Source organism: Salmo trutta, chromosome 29, assembly GCF_901001165.1.
Source record: "Salmo trutta chromosome 29, fSalTru1.1, whole genome shotgun sequence".
Lineage (NCBI taxonomy): Eukaryota > Metazoa > Chordata > Actinopteri > Salmoniformes > Salmonidae > Salmo > Salmo trutta.
The window spans coordinates 25,509,124-25,534,388 of record NC_042985.1 but is presented as its reverse complement, the minus strand read 5'-3'; the positions used below and the strand labels follow the sequence as shown (position 1 = coordinate 25,534,388).

At 42.8% G+C, this 25,265-nt stretch overlaps 2 protein-coding genes across 5 annotated transcripts in view; both read left to right on the top strand.

Annotated features, from left to right (window-relative positions):
- LOC115167230 (DNA-binding protein RFX7-like) overlaps positions 1-11,253 on the top strand; it is a 64,877-nt gene extending 53,624 nt beyond the window's left edge. For 2 of the 3 annotated variants that reach the window (XM_029721426.1, XM_029721425.1), the window contains exons 7-10: positions 884-968; positions 1,187-1,418; positions 3,213-3,511; positions 3,720-11,253. In XM_029721426.1, coding sequence (XP_029577286.1) covers positions 884-968; positions 1,187-1,418; positions 3,213-3,511; positions 3,720-6,968 — 3,865 coding nt within the window. In that variant the 3' untranslated portion in view covers positions 6,969-11,253. The remainder of the gene's footprint in view (positions 1-883; positions 969-1,186; positions 1,419-3,212; positions 3,512-3,719) is intronic. The other variant, XM_029721427.1, reaches the window with a different exon arrangement.
- Positions 11,254-21,783: 10,530 nt separating this feature from the next.
- Positions 21,784-25,265, top strand: part of LOC115167228 (E3 ubiquitin-protein ligase NEDD4-like) — a 52,937-nt gene continuing 49,455 nt past the window's right edge. Inside the window, exons 1-2 of one of the 2 annotated variants that reach the window (XM_029721423.1) lie at positions 21,787-22,070; positions 24,206-24,279. In XM_029721423.1, the coding sequence (XP_029577283.1) occupies positions 22,023-22,070; positions 24,206-24,279 (122 nt within the window). In that variant the 5' untranslated portion in view covers positions 21,787-22,022. Of the gene's footprint in view, positions 22,071-24,205; positions 24,280-25,265 lie in introns of both variants that reach the window. The other variant, XM_029721424.1, reaches the window with a different exon arrangement.

Sequence of the window (25,265 nt, the reverse complement as noted above, 5' to 3'; positions counted from 1 at the left end):
CCGTTAAATTAGTAAAGTGACAAGTGACTTCGTCCTTATTTTGTTGAGGTGGAGTTGGAAAATAGAATAGTATAAAATACTTGCATATGCATGCAATTTTTATTTTCAATGCAGAATCTTTCTGAAATAGACCTTGTTTTTATATGGCGGTTGCAATAGCAACTGAAACTCAAAAGTCAAATCGAACCAAATCAGAACATCTTGAGCTGTGGCTTGTTTAGTAATCTATATCGCTTTTTTTAAATGAACTATTTTCTGTTTCCAAATGTATTACACACTCTACAAAGGTACAAGTTAATTCAAGGTCACAGTCTTGGACCTATTTGTCTATTTTATTATTTGTTTTGTGTGAGAGTAAGTCATTCATAACTGCGCTATAACTCTGAGTAACACTGCCTGGTTGTGAGAGACACCTAAGTGTATGCAAGTGTTCAGCAGGGAGCACCTGCTGTCACACTCTCACACACCAGCATCTGATAAAAGGCTAGCTCTCACCACAAATCCACAGAGCCTTATTTTGGCAGTGGAGTTGGTCACAGCTCCAAAGGTTGGCGGGGGAAGAGAAGGTTCAGTGGGAGTGTGAGAGGCCTGAGGGGCTGAGGGATTAGTAGTGGAGTGACTAGCCACTGATGCTGGCTGGGAGATAGCCATCTCAGCTTCGGGTGACAAGGCTCTTCCTCAGATCTGTCTGAGTGACAACTGACCTTCTGCCCTGAGGTACTTTTCTTACCCTATCCTGTGGGGAAATCCCAGTCTCTTATGTCTAGAATGGTCCCTGAAGCCCTGCTCTTTACAAACAAACAACCAACACATTTTAGCAAATCCATAAATTAACTCTTAAATGTTTGACAGTTCAGTGTTTTTGACCTTAACCTCTGCTCACATACTGCTATAGTGGACTGAGGAAGAAAGCCTTTGTCCACATGCCATCTTTACCCAACCTGGAGTTACATAAAACAGGGGACGGGGTAAGTTGTCTGTCTGCCTTCCTCTCAAGGTCTTTATTTTCTTGAAAATCTATTTAAAGAAATGTTTGCCTAGCTGTAGTCCAACCATAACATAACTTTATTTAATGTAACGTGTTAAAGGACCACATTTTGAGGCTTCATATTGAACTAAAAGTTATACAGGGATATATACGACTATAATTCTTAACACCTGTACATGTGCCCATGTTGTGCTTCAGTGTGAGGTGCTGGAGGCCTCAGGTCAGCTGTGCAGTGCGGAGGAAGAGGTGCGCTCTGCGGCCTGTGGCCTGGTGTGTGAGTGGGCCCAGAAGGTGCTGAGCCGCCAGTTTGATGCTGTGGAGGACCTGGCTCGCTTCCTCCTCAACAGCCACTACATCGGCACCAAATCTGTGGCAGCCCTCACGGTCATGACTGGTACACCAACAGGTGACAATACAGTGCATTCGCAAAGTATTCAGAACCCTTGACTTTTTCCATATTTTGTTGTTACAGCCTTATTTTTAAAATGACTAAGCAAAAACAGGTTTTTATGTATTTTTGCAAATGTATTAAAAATTTTAAAACGGATTTACATAAGTATTCAGACCCTTTACTTCGTACTTTGTTGAAGCACCTTTTGGCAGCGATTAGAGCCTTGAGTCTTCTTTGGTATGACGTTACAAGATGGCACACCTGTATTTGGGAGTTTCTCCCATTTCTTCTCTGCAGATCCTCTCAAGCTCTGTCAGGTTGGAGGGGAGCGTCGCTGCAAAGCTATTTTCAGGTCTCCAGAGATGTTCAATCGGGTTCAAGTCCGGGCTCTGGCTGGGCCACTCAAGGACATTGAGACTTGTCCCAAAGCCAGTCCTGTGTTGTCTTTTCTGTGTGCTTAGGGTCGTTGTCCTGTTTGGAAGGTGAACCTTCGGCCCAGTCTGAGGTCCTGAGTGCTCTGGAGCAGGTTTTCATCAAGGATCTCTCTCTGTACTTTGCTCTGTTCATTTTTCCCTCGATCCTGACTAGTCTCCCAGTCCCTGCTATTGAAAAACATCCCCTCATCATGATGCTGCCACCACCATGCTTCACCGTAGGGATGGTGCCAAGTTTCCTCCAAGCGTGATGCTTGGCATTCAGGCCAAAGAATTCAATCTTGGTTTCATCAGACCAGAGAATAGTCTTTCTCCTGTTCTGAGAGTCTTTAGGTGCCTTTTGGCAAACTCCAAGCGTGATGTCATGTTCCTTTTACTGAAGAGTGGCTTCTGTCTGGACACTGTACCATAAAGGCCTGATTGTTGGAGTGCTGCAGAGATTGCTGTCCTCCTTGGAAGGTTCTGCCTTGTCCACAGAGAAACTCTGGAGCTCTGTCACAGTGACCATCGGGTTCTTGGTCACCTCCCTGACCAAGGCTCTTCTCCACCGATTGCTCAGTTTGGCCTGGCGGCCAGCTCCATAAAGAGTCTTGGTGATTCCAAACTGCTTCCATTTAAGAATGAGGGAGGCCACTGTGTTCTTGGGGACCTTCAATGCTGCAGACATGTTTTAGTACCCAAGATCTGTGCCTCGACACAATCCTGTCTCGGAGCTGTACAGACAATTCCTTGGACCTCATGGCTTGGTTTTTGCTCTGACGTGCACTGTCAACTGTGGGACCTTATATAGACAGGTGCGTGCCTTTCCAAATCATGTCCAATCAATTGAATTTACCACTGGTTAACTCCAATCAAGTTGTAGAAACATCTCAAGAATGATCAATGGAAACAGGATGTACCTGAGCTCAATTTCGAGTCTCATAGCAAAGGGTCTGAATACAAAAATGTATAGAAACCTGTTTTTGCTTTGCCATTTTAGAATAAGGCTGTAACTTAAAAAGTCAAGGGGTCTGAATACTGTCTGTATGCACTGTATGTGTTGATAGTCAAACTTCACTTGTCCTTTCACTGCCTCATGTATGATGAACAGTGAAAGGTTTCCATCTAGTGGCAGATTCTTCTCATTGACCTGCTATAGTGTATTTACATACCACCTCCTGTCACTCCCTAAAAGCCATCCCACTAGGTACAGATGTCAATTCAACATCTATTCCACATTGGTTTAAAGTCATTTCATTGAAATGATGTGGAAAGTACATTGATTCAACCAGTGTGCCCCCACTGGGATAGTTATGCTTTCTGCAAAATAGAAGCTGCTCAGTCTAGGAGGACCATGACAATTTGTTTATCCAAAATATGTGTTAACCTGTTTCTGTCTTCCTCTGTCTCTTCCCTTTAGGAGTTAAAACGCCACTCCCATCCTCAGCATTTGTACCCACAGCTGAAGCCCACTTCTTCCAGTCCCAAGTGAAGACCCTGCCCTCTCCCTCCATCGATGCCAAGCAGCAGCTCCAGCGGAAGATCCAGAAGAAGCAGCAGGAGCAGATGCTGCACTCCCCCCTCCCCGGAGAGGCTCAGGCCAGGCGGGCTGATGGGGGCACGCCTGGTGTCGGCTCCATTACCTGTAGAAGCCCAGCCCTGCTCTCCCCACATCCCACCATTGGCATTATGGTAGCTGCAGTCCCCAGCCCCATCACGGTAAGCCAAGCTTGTATTCTACTTCTGTTTGTCTAAGCTTACTCTATCTTTACAGTGTTCCTGTTACTCATCTATACAAGTGACAACTTTGTGTTGCATATATCACGTGCAACAGAAGCTATTCATAACTGGAGTTATGGAGGTGTTGCATACTTTTACATCTTATTAATACTTTTTTGTGTCATGTTTTGCTTTGCTGTAAATGCAGGTACAAAGGAGCAGGCAGCTGATGTCCCCCAGTCCTGTGGGAACATCGGAGGGCAAGATTTTGCCTGTCAACTTCCAAGTGGTGACCCAGTCAATGCAGCCTGTCAAGTGTCCCAAGACCCCTCAGAATATCCCAGCCAGCCCTGTGGGGGACCGCTCTGCCCGGCACCGGTATGCCCAGATCCTGCCTAAACCCTCAGCCACCAGCGCCATCACCCTGTGCTCGCCCCCCACCCTGCTCATCACCAACAGCCCCATCAAGACCGTGATGCAGCCCACACCCCACATCAGCTCTGTCAACGTGGTCAAGATGACCACCATATCCCTGGCTCCCAACTGCAGCACTACAACCACCCTAACCAACACCACCTTAAGGCCTGCCTCTGCTGGCATGGGCAGCACTGTAGCCCTGGAGGAGAGCAGACCCAGCCCACGGGCCAGGAGTGGCTCTGCAGCCCCTATCCTGTCCCCCTTAGCCAGGTCAGGCCGGGCCACCACCACCCCGACCATCGACATCAAGATGATGGAGGGTGAAGCCATAAGTGAGGGCAGTCCGGCCCTGGGTGCTAGCAGGCTTACTATGACTCAGGAAGCTGCAGGGGGCCAGAGGGCTGGAGGAGCTGTACCAAGGGCTGCCAGTGTGCCCACGCCTCACACTAAAGGCTCCCTGGGGCTGGAGGCAATGGCTGGAACCAAATGCAACGTAAAGTCCTCTTTGAGCAACAACCCTGTGGCAGCTACAGCTGGTAGCAATAATAACACCAATAACGAAAGCACTTTGTATTTGACGGTCTCCAATCAGAATACCAGCAACACTCTGTCACCCAATGGCGGCACTGTTGCCACATCACTCATCGCCTCTAAGAGCCCCAGGAAGCGCCCAGGCGTCGGCCCAGAGTCTTATCCCACGCCTGTCAAAAGGGTCTTCATCTCCCAGCAGCCTCTTGGGGGTTCCGATGGTTACAGACATGGGATTGGTGCAGGAGTGAAGAAACTCCCCAGGGCAGGAACCCCGGTCAGACCTGAAAGTGCACCAGCCATCGGTAAAGTTACTGTGAAACTGAACTCCACTGTCCCAACTCGAATCCTGTCACTCTCTGATTCCCCCATCGAAACCAGAGGCTTCCAGACTGTTGTCAAGCCACAGAACTCCGTGCAGAGAAGAGACACTCCGACCACCATGGACACTAGCAGCATCGGCAACGTTAGTGCCCCGGCTGGTCATGCACGAATTCAGCACCAGCAGCACATGACGGGTAACATGCAATCCATGCCCAACAGCTCTGCCCTACTGGAGCAGTCTGCTGTGAGTGACCTAAGGAACACCATGTGGGTTGGGGGCCAGCTGGAGGGAGGTAAGCAACAGCAGCAGCAGGCCTACGCCCAGCAGATCACAGACCACAAGCAGGTATCCACACCGGTCATGGAGCCCCTGGCCATGATGGGCCAGGCCCCAGCCTCTAGCCAGCTCTCCATGCAGACAGACATGGACTACTTCCATTTTAATGATGACGATATGACCCAGGACAGCATTGTGGAGGAGCTGGTGCAGATGGAGGAGCAGATGAAGCTCAACGGCAGTCTGCAGGCCTTCGGAGCTGATGTGACAGTGCAAGGCCATCAGTCTGTAATGCAGGGCAACATGATGTCCTCCAACCAGACAGTGACCCCTTACTACCAATCAGTACACAGCAGCACCACCCCTATCCACACCCCTACCCCAACTCCCACATCCACCTCTGAGATGATGGGAGGAGGCCAGGGCTTGACCAGGGAGAGTCCCTGCTCCCGCATGGCCCCTACCACCCCAGTGGACAGTGCCCTGGGGAGCAGCCGACACACCCCCATCGGCACTCCACACTCCAACTGCAGCGGCAGCGTGCCCCCCAGCCCTGTGGAGTGCAGGAATCCCTTTGCCTTCACTCCCATTAACTCCAGCATTACAGGCTACCACGACGGCAGCATTGTCTCCAGCAGCCCCGTCAAGCCCATGCAGAGGCCCATGGCTACTCACCCAGACAAGGCCAAACTGGAGTGGATGAACAATGGTTACAACAACAGCGGGGGGAACTCCATCAACGGCATAAGTATCCTCCCCAGCTATCAGGACCTGGTTGACGACCACTTCCGAAAGCCCCATGCCTTCGCCATCCCTGGCCAGTCCTATCAGTCTCAGACGAGGCACTACGGCCGCCTAACACCCATCTCTCCGGTGCAGCAGCAGGCAGCCAGTATGGCCAACCTGAACAAGCAGGAGGGCTTCGCTGTGCCCGCCCCTCTGGACAACAAGGCCACCAGCACATCCTCAGCAAGCGGGACTTTCCGCTGTCGTAGTGTGAGCCCTGCCGTGCGACAGCGAAACCTGAGTGGCAACCAGGGCCTGCAGAACATCCCCCGAACAGTGGTGTCCCCCTTCACCTCCCCCGTGACCCCCGAGATGATCAACATCTTCGCCAACAGCCATGGGGATGTCAGCGTCAGCAGCATGGCACAGAGGAGCCAGTCTGTGCCTGTCAACGTGATGATGCAGACGGAGGTGCTGCCCATGCAGGGCCAGACCAACAGCAAAAAGATCACCAACGTGCTCCTGAGCAAGATGGACGGGGACAGTGACGACGCGGTGCGGGGCCTGGGCATCAACAACCTGCCGTCCAACTACACAGCCCGCATGAACCTCACCCAGATCTTAGAGACCACGCCCAGCTTCCCCAGCAGTGCCAACCACCAGACTCTGACTTCCAACGCTCAGAATGCGTACGAGTTTCAGAAGCCTGGTTACCTCATGAAGAACTCTAGGAACGAACAGATGAGTCTCTCAGCAGGTGACAGCCAAGCACAATCAGCTACTGGAGAAGAGCAGCATCAGCAGAGCCAGCCTATGCTGCTGGCCCAAAAACTTCACCAACAACAGCAGCAGCAGCTAGATTTCAGCACCACCGTTAAAGACCTCTTAGCGGACGGCAGCCATACTCCTGGCAATCGGCTCGTGAGACAGGTGTCAGAACTCAACGCTGTGGGGTCTGATTTTCGACTGACCTCTGATCTTTCCAGTAGCATCAATGACCTGAACAATTTGGACACAAACCTTCTGTTTGACCCCAATCAACAGCAAGGACAATATGACGACTCTACACTGGAGGAACTGAAGAATGATCCACTGTTCCAGCAGATTTGCAGCGAGACTGCGAATTCCAATGGATTTGATTGGCTGGAAAGTAAAGACCAGCCCACAGTCGGGTTAATGGGTTAATATGGGCTCTGCTTTTATTTCATGAGTGTGAAATTGTTTTTAAAAAATCATCTTTGTAATTATTCACATTGACATTGTATAGCACACTGCAACACTCTGGAAACAATGACTTTTGTCCAGTCTAAGTGCCAGGCTGAACATAAATGATCACTCTTACAAATATGCTGGTTTTCTCTCTTACAGCTCATCGCTGGTGCTGACTCATCCATTTCTCCCTCTTTAGACATCAAGTCATTCAAGAGCATTTAAATCAAGACCGTAGTAGAACAAGTATTTTTACATTTTCAGAAGGACACAGAGGATATGACGAGATCTCTTAAAGATTACAAACATCTATCATTTCGGTTAATATTTTTTTTCAGAAGCTCTTGACTAAAACAAGAGGTTTGGCAAATAATTGGCAACTGTTCCTCCCTCTGTAAATTGTTTTACTTCCATTGAGATAGATCTGAAGATAGACTTTATCAGACAAATCATTTGGAACTGCTTTAGAAGCATACTGTTGTGCAAGAATGTTAAATGGGGTGTATGTTCACCTAATATGCCCCTGTACATCTCAATGAAGAGTTGAGATACCTAGGCTATTGTATGTACAGTATATGACCTTGAGAGGGCATTTGCAGTAGCATGCCGTGGTACTAATGTTTCTCATTGCCGGTTTCAAGTCTTCTTAAGGATGCAGGTGCTTCCAGGTGCAAGACAAATCAGTTTAAAAAAAATCCCCCATAAGCTGTAAATAAAAATTCATTGGTCTACTTAAAGACCCATGTTTTATATATTTCCACACTGAGGTTGGAATAATACTGTGAAAATTAAATATAGCCCTTTTAAATATTGCCCTTTTAGTGTAGGAGCTGTTTGAAAAGACCGCCTGAAATTTCAGCCTGTTTTAGTGAGATGGAGTTGTGGCCTGCATGGTGACATCACCAGGCAGTAAATTTAGTTAATAGACCAATAAGAAAAGAGTTCTAAACCTTCTGCCAATAACAGCTAGTTTTTAGGTTTCCCCTCCCCACTCAGTCCTAGCAAAATTCTTGCTTGAGAATTTGTTCTTTGCCAAGAAGCTGTTTTTGTTACTTTTTGACCATTGTTTTCAATTAAATCACAGTAAGTTTCTTAAAGAAATGATTTGATATTGAGATAAAAACAGCTGCTTTGGACTTTTTAACATACATTATTTTCAATGATATTGAGGCAAACTAGTTCCATTCTCTCAGAATTGGTATTTTTACAAGTAGGAAAACAGCAGCTGTTTGAAAAAGAATCTGTGACTACAGAATATTATTAAAACTATAGATTTAAAGGTCAAGATATACTGTCTGTATACGAAACTTGTCAGAAGATGTCTGATTGTCCGTTTTGCTGACACGTTATGCGAACTTTACAAATAAGATATTGACCACTCAAATTCCAGTGTGCATGGTACAAAAAAATGTAGGTTAGGAAATCGAGATTTGAATTTGATTGATGTACTATGGCTTTTCACCTTTTCAAATGTCCTCATGTCCCAGTAGTTAATGCACTTTGAGTACAGCGAAACTGAGAGCAGGTAGCTGAACAACAAATGTTATCTATTAATGTTGTCATTTTTTAGGCTTGCTTCACCCACATTTTGCCCTGCTGACATTCTTACTGTAGTTGAGCTCCCCAGTGTCGAAAGGATTGCTTTGTTTGGAATAGTATGGGTTTATGAGACTTAAAACAATCATAATAGAGACCTGTAATGGGGATAGCTTGCACTTTAGTGGCTGCAGAACTAAAGGGAATGGACTTTAAGATGGAGCTCAAAAGACAGTTAAATCTTGTATTTAAACCATATAATGCAGAAGATGACCTTTTTCACCTCTTGAGTTTTTTAAGACTTGTGTAGGGCACTGGTGGATTGTTTTATTTATGTTCTTTGTGACTATTTAGCAGGTATCATCTTAATTAAAATAAATATATTGATTTAAGGAAGTGGAGGAATATAGGAATTGAACCTTATGACACCCCTATACCAAAGTGTATTGACTGGAGATGACCCTGCCCTGTTTCAGTCATGTATCTATTTGGGGGAAAAAGACTTTCCTGGTTCTGATTTATTTTAAAACTATGCATTTTTTACTTATCAAAGCGGCTGCTACTGTCAAAGTAGGTTACTGCAGGTTTATGTAAATGTATGTCGTTTTTCCCTTCTCTTTTTATTTGTTTCATATGTGTTATATACATTCAGTAAAAAATGTGATGCATATGAAGTAATTTAGATTAAATTAAATTTGATAGTTTTCCTTCTATGGTAAATTCAAAAATATTATGCCATTGGATATTCAAAATCCTTCCTATAAAAAGGGCACGAAAGTGCATAATTTACTGTCATACATTGAAAGCTATTCCCCTTACATTAGCCTAGATCCAGTAGAAAATACAACATTTTAAGGAATACTGTAATACAGAATTACAAACATTTGTATAAATTGTAATTTTCTTCCCCTTGAATAATGTTCTTGTTGAGTGCATTAATGCACTGCATTTTATTCTAACAGTGAAGGGACGTGTTTCACCTGGAGACAAAAAAGGCATTTAGTGGTAAAGTACAGGTCATCTATTACAGGTTTAAATAGCTTATAGTATAGTGAAGAACAGTGTGTGAATAAGGCATGCAACTCATAAAGGGAATAGCTAATTGGCCAGATCCTGTGGTTTTTATGGGCTTTTAATCTTCTGAGCCTTATATCCATACCAAAGAAAAACTAATTGGTGAGAGAAAAAAAGCATTAAATAGGATTTTTTTTAGAAGAACCCACAAATTCCCAGCGTTTGCCTGACATCAGTCAAATACCTTTTATATGGTCATTTGGAATTGTCCTTATTTCAGGTGGGATGGTTGAAAATAAATATGAGGAAATTTTGAAACTGGCAACTGATCTGTAGCACTGGAAAACATGCTGAAAACCACACTACTGTTCTGGTTTATAAAAACCAATGTAGCAGGACAATATTGGGGTTAATTCAGTTGACTGTTGTAAGTGTTCCTGTCATTTTGAATCCCACAGTTTGTAAATATCAAAGCTCTGACACTGTATTGTTATAACTTAAACTGGTTCTGTGCACCCTCTGAAATGCTATATTGGTGATTTTGGATCAGGAGCCAGCTAAACTGTGCTTGTGTGTTTGGCTGCTGGCGCCCTTTCTTGTACAGATAATAGTTTTTTTCAAAGCTTTTTTTGTTTTGTTTGCTTCCTGAGATTTATATTGGTTGGTTTTTTACAGAAGATGTCTGCTTCGAGTGAGAAAATAGCATGGGTATTTAAAAAAGTATTATATATTACCAGGTTGCATAGCTATCTTTCTCTGACAGATTTTGTGCCCAGAACATTGCAATGGACATCAGAATGTCATGGTTAAAATTTCAACAAGCTTTGAAGGTTCATGTTATTGCACTAAACATTTAATGAACCAAGGCTTTGGCACCTCTTTTAGGACAAATGCATCAATTGAAGCCCCCCAAATATTTTTTTAAAGAGCTTAACTACGTGAAAAAATTATTTAGAGAAGTGTCAATAAAAAAATATGAACGCTAATTGTCTTGTGTAGCAATGTACATTAATCTCAATGAGATACTTTTTTTTTTTTTTTTTTTTACTTCATTCTCATACATGAGAATGTGAAACTCAATTTAAAGAAACATTTTAACAAATATTCTCAAATAAATCTTTCACCATGTTCAATGATATGTGTGCATGTTTGTAGAATTCTATTGTACAAAGTATTTGTAACCACTTTGCTGTAATTCAGGATTGGTCCTGTCAATCTGAACAGAAAGGTATAGCGACTCACAAGTTACTTGCATTGTTTGATGTTTACTAATTCAGATTAATATTTGTTCTGTATGTTCAGGTTTTGAATCTGTTCTGTTTATTTAGATGTTTTTACTTTTTTTATGTAACTCTGTGAATAAATATTTTTTTCTTTCAGAAACCATTGAAAATAAGCACTGATGTTTGTACTTAAAAGAAGACGAACCCTGTCTGTTCTTCTTTAAGTACACAGGGGCAGCTGAGTCCTGTGCTGTACCTTTCACAGACCTGGTATAAAGTCCCTTTAACCCTCTTCTTCATCTAGACCTGTAGAAATACCTTATGCCGTCTTGTTGTTGTCTAGTGTACAGCAGACCGTACAGTAATTTGATAAAGTTGCTATAGCATTTCAGCAAAGTTTCTTTCTTTTTTAATTGAAAGTGCTCACTGATGTTGAGATTTTTTTTAAGGGTTTTAAAAACCAATAAACTTTTTTTTAAGTACTTGGATATCTTGGTTTCAATTGTTGTTTTTTCACCCTCTACATGCATTGACATTCCCTTCACTCAGCTAGAATCTTCTGGTTTGGTCCCACAAAGGTTTCATCCCCAGAACTGACTAAAGTGATGATTCAAATAAATATGTATTTACTTTACTGTTAATCCCACTTTTGGTATCCAGTGTCCTTTTCCTCACCATAGCTTATTAAGGTATTCAATATGACGCTAAAAAGATATGGTGTGCCAAATACCACATTCCATAGATCCTATATCTATTCTAGTCGATTAAGTCACATGAGTGGAAGACTATCGTTTGAACTGATCTTCTTGAATCCTGTTCCATAGGGGTTATAGAAAATGTTACAGTACCACAAAATGAGCAGAACCCCACTTGTGGGAAGTGTATTCCCAATAGTTTTTTGTACGTTTTAGCATTTTAGATGTAAATGTGGTGATGTTCCAGAGAGTGGCTAATCTGTAAACAGCCTGATGCAGCTCATAAGGAAACAATGCACATTTGGCATCACTAGCACCATCTGTCTTATAGATTTCAAGCCTCTGCTGATAAGAGTTGGCTAGTAGAAGAGCAGGGAAAAATGTCTCCTAGTTTTTGTAAACTGTTTATCGCCCCTATGCTAATTCATATACACTGAGTGTACAAAACATGACAGACTGACCAGGTGAATCCAGATGAAAGCTATGATCCCTTATTGATGTCACTTGTAAATAAAGGTTAAATTAATAAAAAATAGTTAAATCCACTTCAATCAGTGTAGAGGAAGGGGAGGAGACATGTTGAAGGATTTTTAAGCCTTGAGACAATTGAGACATGGAATGGGCAAGACAAAAGATTGAAGTGCCTTTGAACAGGGTATGGTAGTAGGTGCCATGCGCACCAGTTTTAATGTGTCAAAAACTGCAATGCTGCTGGGTTTTTTCACACACAACAGTTTACCATGTGTATCAAGAATGGTCCACCACCCAAAGGACATCCAGCCAACTTGACACACCTGTGGGAAGCATTTGAGTCAACATGGGCCAGCATCCCTGTAGAACACTTTCGATGCCTTGTAGATTCCATGCCCCGACGTTTTGAGGCTGTCCTGAGGGCAAAGAGGAGGTGCAACTCTCAATATTAGGAAAGATGTTCCTAATGTTTTGTACATTCCGTGTAGTTCTATTGTAAAAATGTCAAGAGGAGAGATTACCATTTGGCTTAAAGAGCTTGTCTGCAAAGAAACATACTCCCAATTAGAATGTTCTGCTGGTGAGAATGTTCCATTACGTAATGAACCAACTTGAACAGACTACTGTGCAACAACAAACAGCGTAATTGGTCTGGTAAATACAATGTCTCACTCCATTATCTGTTTTTGGAGTTAGCTCGCTGATACTGAACTGAGAATCATCTAAAATTCCCAATGATGTGGTAGTTCATTGATTTTTGTAAATGTATGGTAACTGAGGGAGAACAGCTGAATCAAGGCTTGAACCCAGGGCAAGTTACTACCTCCCAAAAAGGTCAAGATCGTTTGGTAGAGGACATATCCTCCCAATTATTACACAGTGCACTCATCGTTATCCTTTATAAGCAGAAACTGGCTTAAGTTGAGAGCGAATGTTACATTTTACAATGCTGTCGCCATGATTTGATTAAGATGATCCTTGTAGAACACTTTCTGAATTTGAAAAGTATAGTCCAAGTCCATCAATCATATTTCTATATTTTTTACTGATTTTAAATTTCTTGACTTTTTATACAGGTTCCAGCGAGGAACAGCATGAACGAAAATACTTATAAGCAAGGTCAATTGGATCAAGTATCTATGAATGTAAACAACCGGTTGAAGGTCGTATAATGCCTGCCTAGTGCTCCTTTCTCCCATCTCATGTGTGTCATTCAACTGGTTTCCTAAATTATGATAACTAAATAATGCTTGTCTCAAGGTAACCCATTCATAGACGCTAACTACTTTTAGCTCCTATTGACGATAGTATTTTCTGGCGGGGGGAGTTTTGTTAAAAGCCCAGACGCTCGGTTCTGAACGCTAAAATGTATCGCTTGCGGTACAGTTTTTGAAACCTAAAGAACGTATCTTTCATATCAGCAAGAAATAATTATACTTTTTTAAAGGTTAAATTACTACACACCTTTTATAGGGTTAGGGTTCCCACACGGCCATATTTGAATTTTACCACGCTTGTTTACGAAAACAAATCACATTTTATTTGTCACATGCGCAGGCGTAGATAACCATGAAATGCTTACTTACGTGTCCTTTCCCAACAATACAAAGTTAAAAACAACGATTTTTTTTCTAAATAAAATATAGTAACGCAATAAAATGCCAATAACGAGGCTATATACAAGGAGTACCGGTACCGAGTCAATGTGCAGTAGTTGAGGTAATATGTAGAGTGTGTGTGTGTGTGTAGAGTACATATGTAGAGTACGTATGTATACAGTACCAGTCAAAAGTTTGGACACACCTACTCATTCAAGGGCTTTCTTTATTTGTACTATTTTCTACATTGTAGAATAATAGTGAAGACATCAAAACTATGAAATAACACATGGAATCATGTAGTAACCAAAAAAGTATTAAACAAATCAAAATATGTTTAAGATTCTTCAAAATAGCCACCCTTTGCCTTATCTAGAGCGACTTACAGTAGTGAATGCATACATTTCATTTTTTTTCTTTTAGTACTGGTCCCCCGTGGGAATCGAACCCACAACCCTGGCGTTGCAAACACCATGCTCTACCAACTGAGCCACACGGGACCACAAAGCTGCCTTGATGACAGCTTTGCACACTTGGCATTCTCTCAACCAGCTTCACCTGGAATGCTTTTCCAACAGTCTTGAAGGAGTTCCCACATATGCTGAGCACCTGTTGGCTGCTTTTCCTTCACTCTGCGGTCCAACTCATCCCAGACCATCTCAATTGGGTTGAGGTCAGGTGATTGTGGATGCCAGGTCATCTGATGCAGCACTCCATCACTCTCCTTGGTCAAATAGCCCTTACACAGCCTGGAGGTGTGTTGGGTCATTGTCTTGTTGAAAAACAAATGATAGTCCCACTAAGCGCAAACCAGATGGGATGGTGTATCGCTGCAGAATGCTGTGGTAGTAGCCATGCTGGTTAAGTGTGCCTTGAATTCTAAATATATCACAGATGGTGTCACCAGCAAAGCACCATCACACCACCTCCTCCATGCTTCACGGTCGGAACCACACATCCGGAGATCATCCATTCACCTACTTAGCTTCTCACAAAGACACGCCGGTTGGAACCAAAAATCTCAAATTTGGATTCATCACACTAAAGGACAGATTTACACTGGTCTAATTGCTCATGTTTCTTGGCCCAAGCAAGTCTCTTCTTATTATTGGTGTCCTTTAGTACTGGTTTCTTTGCTGCAATTCGACCATGAAGGCCTGATTCACACAGTCTCCTCTGAACAGTTGATGTTGAGGATGTGTCTGTTACTTGAACTCTATGAAGCATTTATTTGGGCTGCAATTTCTGAAGCTGGTAACTCTAATGAACTTATCCTCTGCAGCAGAGGTAACTCTGGGTCTTACTTTCCTGTGGCGGTCCTCGTGAGAGCAAGTTTTATCATAGCGCTTGATGGTTTTTGCGACTGCACTTGAAGAAACTTTAAAAGTTCTTGAAATGTTACAGATTGACTGACTTTCATGTCTTCAAGTAATGATGGAGTGTAGTTTCTCTTTGTTTATTTGAGCTGTTATTGCCATAATATGGGCTTGGTCTTTTTCCAAATAGGGCTGTCTTCTGTATACCACCCCTACTTTGTCACAACACAATTTATTGGCTCAAACGCAATAAGAAGGAAAGAAATTCTACAAATTAACTTTTAACAAGGCAAACCTGTTAATTGAAATGCATTCCAGGTGACTACCTCATGAAGCTGTTTGAGAGAGTGCCAAGAGTGTGCAAAGCTGTCATCAAGGTGGCTACTTTGAATAATCTCTAATATAAAATTCAAAAGGCACTTGCACATCTGAGCAATCTTATTGCAGGTGCATGGCAACAGTTAAAACAGGATGAAGGAAAAAGGAAACCGCACACTGCTCTTGATAGTATCACTGATATTTAATAAGCTTAAGTATCGGCCTAACGGCCTTCGTCAGAGCTTTATTGAATTTTCTGAAAACAGCACCTCTATGTAGACCTAGCCCCACCAATATGTCCTCATTGTGGTTTTATGGACGTGTTCAATGCGTCTTATTTATACACTTTTGTAGTGTTTGTGAAATGCATATTGTTATGTTTGGTAGCACTTATTTATTTTTCCTTTGCCTCCAACCCCTTTCCATGCGTGGAACGGATGTGGGTGGGGCTAGGTCTACATAGAGGTGCTGTTTTCTGAAAATTCACAAGAATCTCTAATATAAAATATATTTTGATTGGTTGAACAATTTTTTTGTTATTACATGACTCCATATGTGTTATTTCATAGTTGTGATGTCTTCACTATTATTCTACAATGTAGAAAATAGTAAAAATAAAGAAAAACCCTTGAATGAGTAGGTGTGTCCAAACTTTTGACTGGTATTGTACATGTAGGTAGGGGTAAAAGTGACTTGGCAATCAGGATAGATAATAAACAGTAGCAGAAGCGTGTGTGAATGTGTGTCTATGTGAGCGTGTATGTGATATCAATAATATGCATGTGTGTGAGCGTTTGCAATGTTGGCATGTCCATGTAGTATTTGTAAGTGTGTGGGTAGAGTCTAGTGTGTGTGCATAGAGGAAGTGCAAGAGAGTAAGTGCAACAAAAAAAGGGGGATGCAAATAGTCCGGGTAGCCATTTGAGTAACTGTTCAGCAGTCTTGTGGCTGGGGGTAGAAGCTGTTCAGGAGCCTTTTGGTCCCAGACTTGGTGCTGCAGTTCCGCTTGCCGTTGCGATAGCAGATGGAACAGTCTTTGACACTTGGGGGGCTGTAGTCTTTGACCATTTTTAAGGCCTTCTTCTGACACCGCCTGGTATAGCGGTCCTAGATGGCAAGGAGCCCTGCCCCTGTGATGTACTTGGTTGTATGCACTACCTTCTGTAGTGCCTTGCGGTCGGATGTCAAGCAGTTGCTATACCCAAGCGGTGATGCAGCCAGTCAAGATGCTCTCAGTGGTGCAGCTTTAGAACTTTTTTAGGATCTGAGGGCCCATGCCAAATCTTTTCAGCCTTCTGCGGGGGAAGAGGTGTTGTGCCCTCTTCACGAATGTGCAGTGGTCGAAAAAGTACCCAATTGTCATTAACAGTTTTTTAATCAAAAGTTAATGTAATTACTTAAATATACTAAGTATCAAAAGTAAAATTAAAAATAATTTCAAATACCTTATATTAAGTAAACTAGACTGCACCATTTTCTTGTTTTTTTATTTTTATTTACAGATAGCCAGGGGCACACCAACACTCAGACATAATTTCCAAATGAAGCATGTGTGTTTAGTGAGTCCGCCAGATCAGAGGCAGTAGGGATGACCAGGGATGTTCTTTTGATAAGTGCATGAATTGGACCATTTTCTGTTCCTGCTAAGCATTCAAATGTAACAAGTGGATGTCAAGGAAAATGTATGGAGTAAATTTAGGAATGTAGTGAAGTATGTAAGTAAAAATAGTCAAACATATAAATAGTAAAGTACAGATACCCCCAAAAAACGATTTAAGTAGTAATTCAAAGTATTTTTTACTTAAGTACTTTACACCACTGCGTTTGTGTGTTTGGACCATGATAGGTTGCACCCCTGAAGGGCACCCGTGTTGGGGATGTGGCGGATGTGCTGTTGCCTACCCTCACCACCTGGGAGCATCCCATCAGGATGTCCAGGTTCCAGTTGCAGAGGTTGGTGTTCAGTCGCAGGGTCCTTAGCTTAGTGATGAGGGCCCTATGGCATTCAAAGCTGAGCTGTAGTCAATGAACAGCATTCTCACGTAGGTATTCCTTTTGTTCAGGTGGGAAAGGGCAGTGTGGAGTGCAATAGAGATTGCGTCATCTGTGGATATGTTGGGGAAATTGGGAGTGGATGTTTGGGGTGATAGTGTTGACGTGAGCCATGACCAGCTTTTCAAAACATTTCTTGGCTACAGATGTGAGTGCTATTTAAATTTTTTATTTATTTTTATTTCACCTTTATTTAACCAGGTAGGCCAGTTGACAACAAGTTCTCATTTACAACTGCGACCTGGCCAAGATAAAGCAAAGCAGTGCAACAAAAACAACAGAGTTACCCATGGGATAAACAAACGTACAGTCAATAATACAATACAAAAATCTATATACAGTGTGTGCAAATGTAGTAAGATTAGGGAGGTAAGGCAATAAATAGGCCATAGTGGTGAAATAGTTACAATTTAGCATTAACACTGGAGTGATAGATGTGCATATGATGATGTGCAAGTACAGATACTGGGGTGCAAAAGAGCAAAAATAAATAACAATATGGGGATGAGATTGTTGGGTGTGCTATTTACAGATGGGCTGTGTACAGGTGCAATGATCGATAAGCTGCTATGACAGCTGATGCTTACAGTTAGTGAGGGAGATATAAGACTCCAGTTTCAGTGATTTTTGCAATTCGTTCCAGTCATTGCCAGCAGAGAACTGGAAGGAAAGGCGGCCAAAGGAGGAGTTGGCTTTGGGGATGACCAGTGATATACCTGCTGGAGCGCGTGCTACGGGTGGGTGTTTCTATGGTGACCAGTGAGCTGAGATAAGGCAGGGCTTTACTTAGCAAAGACTTATAGATGGCCTGGAGCCAGTGTGTTTTTGCAACGAATATGAAGCGAGGGCCAGCCAACGAAAGCACACAGGTCGCAGTGGTGAGTAGTATATGGGGCTTTGGTGATAAACGGATGGCACTGTGATAGACTACATCCAATTTGCTGAGTAGAGTGTTGGAGGCTATTTTGTAAATGACATTGCCAAAGTCAAGGATCGGTAGGATAGTCAGTTTTACGAGGGTATGTTTAGTAGCATAAGTGAAGGAGGCTTTGTTGTGAAATAGGAAGCCGATTCTAGATTACATTTTGGATTGGAGATGCTTAATGTGAATCTAGTTTATAGTCTAACCAGACACCTAGATATTTGTAGTTGTCCACATATTCTAAGTCAGAACCATCCAGAGTAGTGCTGCTAGTTGGGCGGGCGGGTACGGGCAGCGATCGGTTGAAGAGCATGCATTTAGTTTTACTTGCATTTAAGAGCAGTTGGAGGCCACGGAAGGAGTGTTGTATGGCATTGAAGCTCTTTTGGAGGTTTGTTAACACAGTGTCCAAAGAAGTGCCAGAAGTATACAGAATGGTGTCATCTGCGTGGAGGTGGATCAGAGAATCACCAGCAGCAAGAGCGACATCATTGATATATACAGAGAAAAGAGTCAGCCCAAGAATTGAACTCTGTGGCACCCCCATAGAGACTGTCAGAGGTCCGGACAACAGGCCTTCCGATTTGACACACTGAACTCTATCTGAGAAGTGCTTGGTGAACCAGGCAAGGCAGCTATGGGGCGATAGTCATTTAGACTGGTTACCTTGGCATTCTTGGGCACAGGGACTATGGTGGTCTGCTTGAAACATGTTGGTATTACAGACTGGGTCAGGGAGAGGTTGAAAATGTCAGTGAAGACACTTGCCAGCTGGTCAGAGCATGCTCTCCATACGCATCCTGGTAATCCGTCTGGCCCTGCGGCCTTGTGAATGTTAACCTGTTTAATGGTCTTACTCACATTGGCTACGGCGTGTGTGATCACACAGTCATCCAGAACAGCTGGTGCTCTCATGCATGGGTCAGTCTAGCCCTTGATCATGACTCTCAGTTCCATTACACAGTCAATGGACGAAGGTGTCTTCTGTTGGGGGGAGTTTTGTTAAGAGCCACGGCACTCGGTCTGAACATTAATACACATCTCTTGCGGTACGGTTTCGGAAGCATAAGGACCTCATGTTTCATATCGGCGAGAAATAATAAAAAAATGAAAAAAGGTTCAATTGATACACACCTTCATAGGGTTAGTGTTCCCACACTGCTGTGTTTCCATGTTACAGTGCTTGTTTACAGAAAACCGACGGAAGTGGACTACCCGTGATAATTAGCTACAGTATCTGCATCTCCGAACACCTGTGCATAAACGGAAGACAGACGCCACAAACGTGTTGTCACTGAAAAATACTGTTGGCTGCAACGGTGGTAAAACCAGTTAAAACAGTGTACAGTAAGTGTGTATTTTGATTTGTGAAATTATTTTAATTTGATATGAAAGTAGAGGGATTTATGTTTCTAGAACTGTTCGACAATTGAGAATCGGTACACGTTTAGATGGAGTATTTGGCTGTTTAGGATTCCAGAGCCAATATGCCCTTTATAAAGAACAGGTCCTTGGACCAAGGAGTAACGTTAGGCTCCTTCAGTCCAATATTGGGCTAGGTTCAGTGTTGCTTGCCTCGAAGCGAGCATAGAAGGCATTTAGCTTGTTTGGCTCACGTCACTGGGCATCTTGTGGCTGGGTTTCACTTTGTAATGCGTGATAGTTTGCAAGCCCTGCCACTCTGACAGGCATCAGAGCTGGTGTAGTAGGATTCCTGTATTCACGCGTTACCTGTTTGGTGGTTCGTTCGAGGGTGTAGCGGGATTTCTTAAAAGCGTCTGGAATAGTGTCCTGCTCCTTGAAAGCGGCAGCTTTAGCTTAGTGCAGATGTTGCCTGGGATCCATGGCTTCTGGTTGGGATATGTACGTACGGCCATTGTGGGGACGTCGTCGATGCACTTTAATGAGCCAGGGACTGATGTGGTAAACTCCTCAATGCCATCGGCTGAATCCCAGAACATATTCCAGTCTGTGCTAGAAAAACAGTCCTGTAGTTTAGGACCACTTGCGTATTGAGTGTGTCACTGCTTCTTATTGTTTTTTGGTGGGGGAGGGGGGCTTGTAAGCAGGAAATAGGAGGATAGAGTTATGGTCAGATTTGCCAAATTACATTTTACATTTTAGTCATTTAGCAGACGCTCTTATCCAGAGCGACTTACAGTAGTGAATGCATACATTTCATAAAAAAATTTCTGTGCTGGCCCCCCGTGGGAATCGAACCCACAACCCTGGCGTTGCAAACACCATGCTCTACCAACTGAGCTACAGGGAAGGCTGGAGAGCTTCAAATGGAGGGCGAGGGAGAGCTTTGTATGGAGTAAAGGTGATCTAAAGTTGTTTTCGCCTTAAGTTGCACAGGTGACATGCTGGTAGAAATGAGGTAAAATGGATTTTAGTTTTCCTGCATTAAAATCACCGGCCACTAGGAGCACCACCTCTGGTTCAACATTTTCTTGTTGGCTTATGGACTATACAGCTTGATGAGTGCAGTCTTAGTGCCAGCATGGCTTTGTGGTGGTAAATAGACAGCTACGGAAAATATTGAAAACTCTCTTTGTAAATAGTATGGTCTACAGCTTATCATGAGGTATTCTAGGCGAGCAGAACCTCGAGACTTCCTTAATATTAAAGATCGCTCATTAGAAAAACCAGCTACATTTATATTGTCCATGTCCTTGTTCAGTCATGACTCAGAGAAACAGGACATTACAGTTCTTCAGATCACGTTGATAGGGTAGTCTCAAACGGAGCTCGTCCAGTTTATTCTCCAGTGATTGCATGTTCCAATAGAATGGAGGGTAGAGGTGGTTTATCCACTCGCTGACTTAGTCTCATCGTACCCCGCAAGCCGGCCTCTATAACGCCGCCTCTTCCTTTTTCGAGTGTCAGGGATTTGGGCCTGGTCCGGATGAGCATTATGTCCTTGGCTGCCAACTCTTTGAAGTAGAAATCCTCATCCAAATCGAGGTTAGTGATCGCTGTTCTGATGTCCGAAAGCTTTTTACGGTCATAGGAAATTATGGCAGAAACATTATGTACAAAAAAAGTTAAGATCAGCTCAAAAAATACCAATTGTTCCGGAGCCCTGTAAAACGGCTGCCATTCCCTCCAGCGCATTTCTAAAAAGACAAAAGACAGAGGGGCATACTATGCTAATTCACTATTTGTGTTTCAGATCACCAGTGTGTAAACGGAAGATGGATGCTACAAAGGTGTTGTCACAAAAAAAATACTGTTGGCTTTAACTGTTAAAACGGTGTACAGTAAGTGTATATTTTGGATTTGTGAAATTATTTTGATGTGATATGAAAGAGAGCTTTATGTTTATAGAACCGTACCCCAATTGACAATCAACTCACGTTTAGATGGATTATTTGGGTGTTTTTGCTGTCAGAGCCAATTTGCCTCTGAACAGAACATGTAAGGTCCTTGGACTATAAGGAGTAAGGTTAGGCTCCTTTTGTTCATTATTGGGCTAGTGTCAGTGGTTTGTAAAATTATGCAACATTACAATATTTTAAATGGGTACATTATTTGTCCTGGTCTGCAATGGAAGTGAAGATTGACAACTATTCGTTACAACCATATGCACCAACTACCGGATTTTATGTTGATAGCTACTTTGTATCTACCTTGTTGATACATTGTACTTCATGTTCTCGTGAAATTACTACATAGGGGGTGAGGCGTGGTAGCAGAGGGGGGAGAGGAGTCAGGATCCTGTTGGTGGAGAACGACGCACGACACACTTGAACATTTAACTAGCTATTGTGTCTGGTACAGTTCATTAGTTAGTGAAAGGTGAATTGGTAGAAGAGCACCTACAGCGTTATCATTCGGTACATTTTACTTGAATCGACCTACATAGGCTACGGCGCTGAGGATATGAGTATGGCGGCACTTCCCGAGGTCCGCGGACTTCAGACTGATGAGGTAAATATTTAGCTAACGTTAGCTAACTAGCTAGCCAATTAACTAACTGGCTACCTGGGCAGACAAATGCCGTTATATCCAAGTGTTTTAGCTAAAGTGTCATTACATTTCTTTGGGTATTGTCAACCAAGCTTTCAGTTGGACAGTCAAGTCCCACCATACCTATATCCATTTTATCAAAGCAACGTTAGCCAGCTAGCTAGCTAGCTAGTTAGCATGTGTAACAGTTGATGATCACTGAGTACGTCATCAGCTATCTGGTAGCTGTCATCGTTGAATAGGCCTACTGTTGATTAATTAGCTAGCTAACACACACTTTTTTTTGACAACCACTAGATAATACATTAATTGAAGGATTATTAACTAACCATGTCATTTGGCTATAAACTCAGAGCATTGCCCAAAGGAGTCATGTGAGTTATCACGTCATTATTAATGTGGCCTAAATTGATCTTGAATGTTTGAGATCAAAATAGTATCCACGTGGAAAAACACACTTTATTTCCCTGTGAGTCATTTACAGTAAGTGACATTCATGTAGCTAATATCTTTAACCTGATATTTACAGTTTTGCATTTGGGAAGTATTCAGACCCCTTGACTTTTTCCACATTTTGTTATGTTAAGCCATATTCTAAAATGGATTAAATAAAAATAAATCCTCAGCAATCTACACACAGTACCCCATAATGACAAAGCCAAAACAATTTTAGACATTTTTGCAAATGTATTAAATTAAAAAACAGAAACCTTATTTACATAAGTATTCAAACCCTTTGAGCTCGAAATCAAGCTCAGGTGGATCCTGTTTCCATTGATCATCCTTGATCTTTCTACAACTTGATTGGAGTCCACCTGTGGTAAATTCAATTGATTAGACATGATTTGGAAAGGCATATACCTGTCTATATAAGGTCCCACAGTTGACAGTGCTTGTCAGAGCAAAAACCAAGCCATGAGGTCCAAGGAATTGTCCGTAGAGCTCCGAGACAGGATTGTGTCGAGGCATAGATCTGGGCAAGGGTACCAAAAAATGTGTCCCCGAGAACACAATGGCCTCCATCATTCTTAAAAGGAAGAAGTTTGGAACCATCAAGACTTGTCCTAGAGCTGGCCCCCCTGCCAAACTGAGTAATCAGGGGAGAAGGGCCTTGTTGAGGGAGGTGACCAAGAACCCGATGGTCACTCTGAAAGAGTTCCAGAGTTCCTCTGTGGAGATGGGAGAACCTTTCAGATGGACAACCGTCTCTGCAGCACTCCACCAATCAGGTTTTTATGGTAGAGTGGCCAGACAGAAGCCACTCCTCAGTAAAAGGCACATGACAGCTCGCTTGGAATTTGCCAAAAGGCACCTAAAGGAGTCTGACTTTGAGAAACAAGATTCTCTGGTCTGATGATACCAAGATTGAACTGTTTGCCCTAAATGCCAAGTGTCACATTTGGAGAACCTGGCACCATCCCTATGGTGAAGCTTGGTGGTGAAAGCATTCTGTGGGGATATTTTTCTGCGGCAGGGACTGGGAGACTAGTCGAGTGCAAGGGAAAGATGAATGGCGCAAAATACAGTGAGATCCTTGATGAAAACCTGCTCAGGACCTCAGATTGGGGTGAAGGTTCACATTCCAACAGGACAACGACCCTAAGCACACAGCCAAGACATCACAGGAGTGGCTTCGGGACAATTCTCTGAGTGGCCCGGACTTGAACCCGATCGAACATCTCTGGAGAGACCTGAAAATAGCTGCGCAGCGACACTCCCCATCCAACCGGACAGAGCTTGAGAGGATCTGCAGAGAAGAAGGGGAGAAACTCTCCAAATACAGGTGTGCCAAGCATATAGCGTCATACCCAAGAAGATGGTGCTTCAACATAGTCCTGAGTAAAGGGTCTGAATACTTAAGTAAATGTGATATTTCCGTTTTTTGAAATACATTTGCAAAAATGTCTAAACCTGCTTTTGCTTTGACATTATGGGGTGTTGTGTGTAGATTGATGAGGGGGAAAAAACTATTTTATCCATTTTAGAGTAAGACTAACATAACAATGTGAAAAAAGTCAAGGGGTCTGAATACTTTCCGAATGCACTGTAAGTAGCTAATAATTTGATTTATGTCCTTATTGTGTTTTTTTTTCCAGAATGAGGCTAGAATTCTGAGAGTGAAAGTCATAGCTGGAATTGGTTTGGCCAAGAAAGATATCCTTGGAGCCAGGTCAGTCTTGATTTTGAGGAAAATATGTCTTCAAATGGATAATCCAATCTATCAGTATCACTTAAGAAAATAATCTCCTGAATTTGTTTATGGTATTATAGCGAACGGTGTGACAGAAGTGACCCTCATATTAGCGAGGATCGCTTCACTGCCCCCTCCGAATGCAAAATCACATCCCCGTGCTTTGACCACTCACACATCCGGCCTTACAGTCGGATGCAATCCCAATTCTGACACCAATCTAACGAACAGCGGTACAGGGAAGCAAACCCAGGTCATTGGTGTCAAAGCAAAAACCCTATGCATCGCACACATAGGGTTAACCCACTTGGTTGGAATTGTAACCAGGCTCATGTTGGCGAGCTTTGCTTCAGTAGCTTTGTATAATTCTGGTTACCACAATGTTAGTGTCCTGTTACAGTGTCCTGTCTTTGGTATACTCCCTTTTTAGGAAACATGCTTTTGCCCATAAAATACTAAATTCTGATTCTACATGATCCTTAGTGTGGACTGTGGACCCTTCCTAACTTATTGGACTCCTAAATCATCTATTACAGTTCTGTGTGCTGTTTTGCCCAAAACACATCTAGAGTTCATAAGCAGGTCTATTGCCCCAATCACACATCTACCCACTTCATTATAAACAGCAAACTGATTGTCAGTTTATACTGTAAACACTTGGTAATGAGCCCATGTGTGTGGAAAGTTTTTCTTATTTAGTCAACATTGTGGATCTAGTGGTGTGCATGCGTACTATACTATATGGTTGTTGAAGGCCCTGTGCATTTAGAAATACAAACTTATTTGCCTAATACTTATTGAATACTATTTATCAAACTTGAGCGCAAAAACCTCATACTTGCAAAATCATCTTCAAAATGTGCTGTTCCACTGACAGAAAATAGTTGCTGTGGTCCTGTTTTGCATTGTTGAATGGAAGGTTCAGCACCATAGCAGTGGGTTGAAAGACAGCTTTGTGTTGTCCT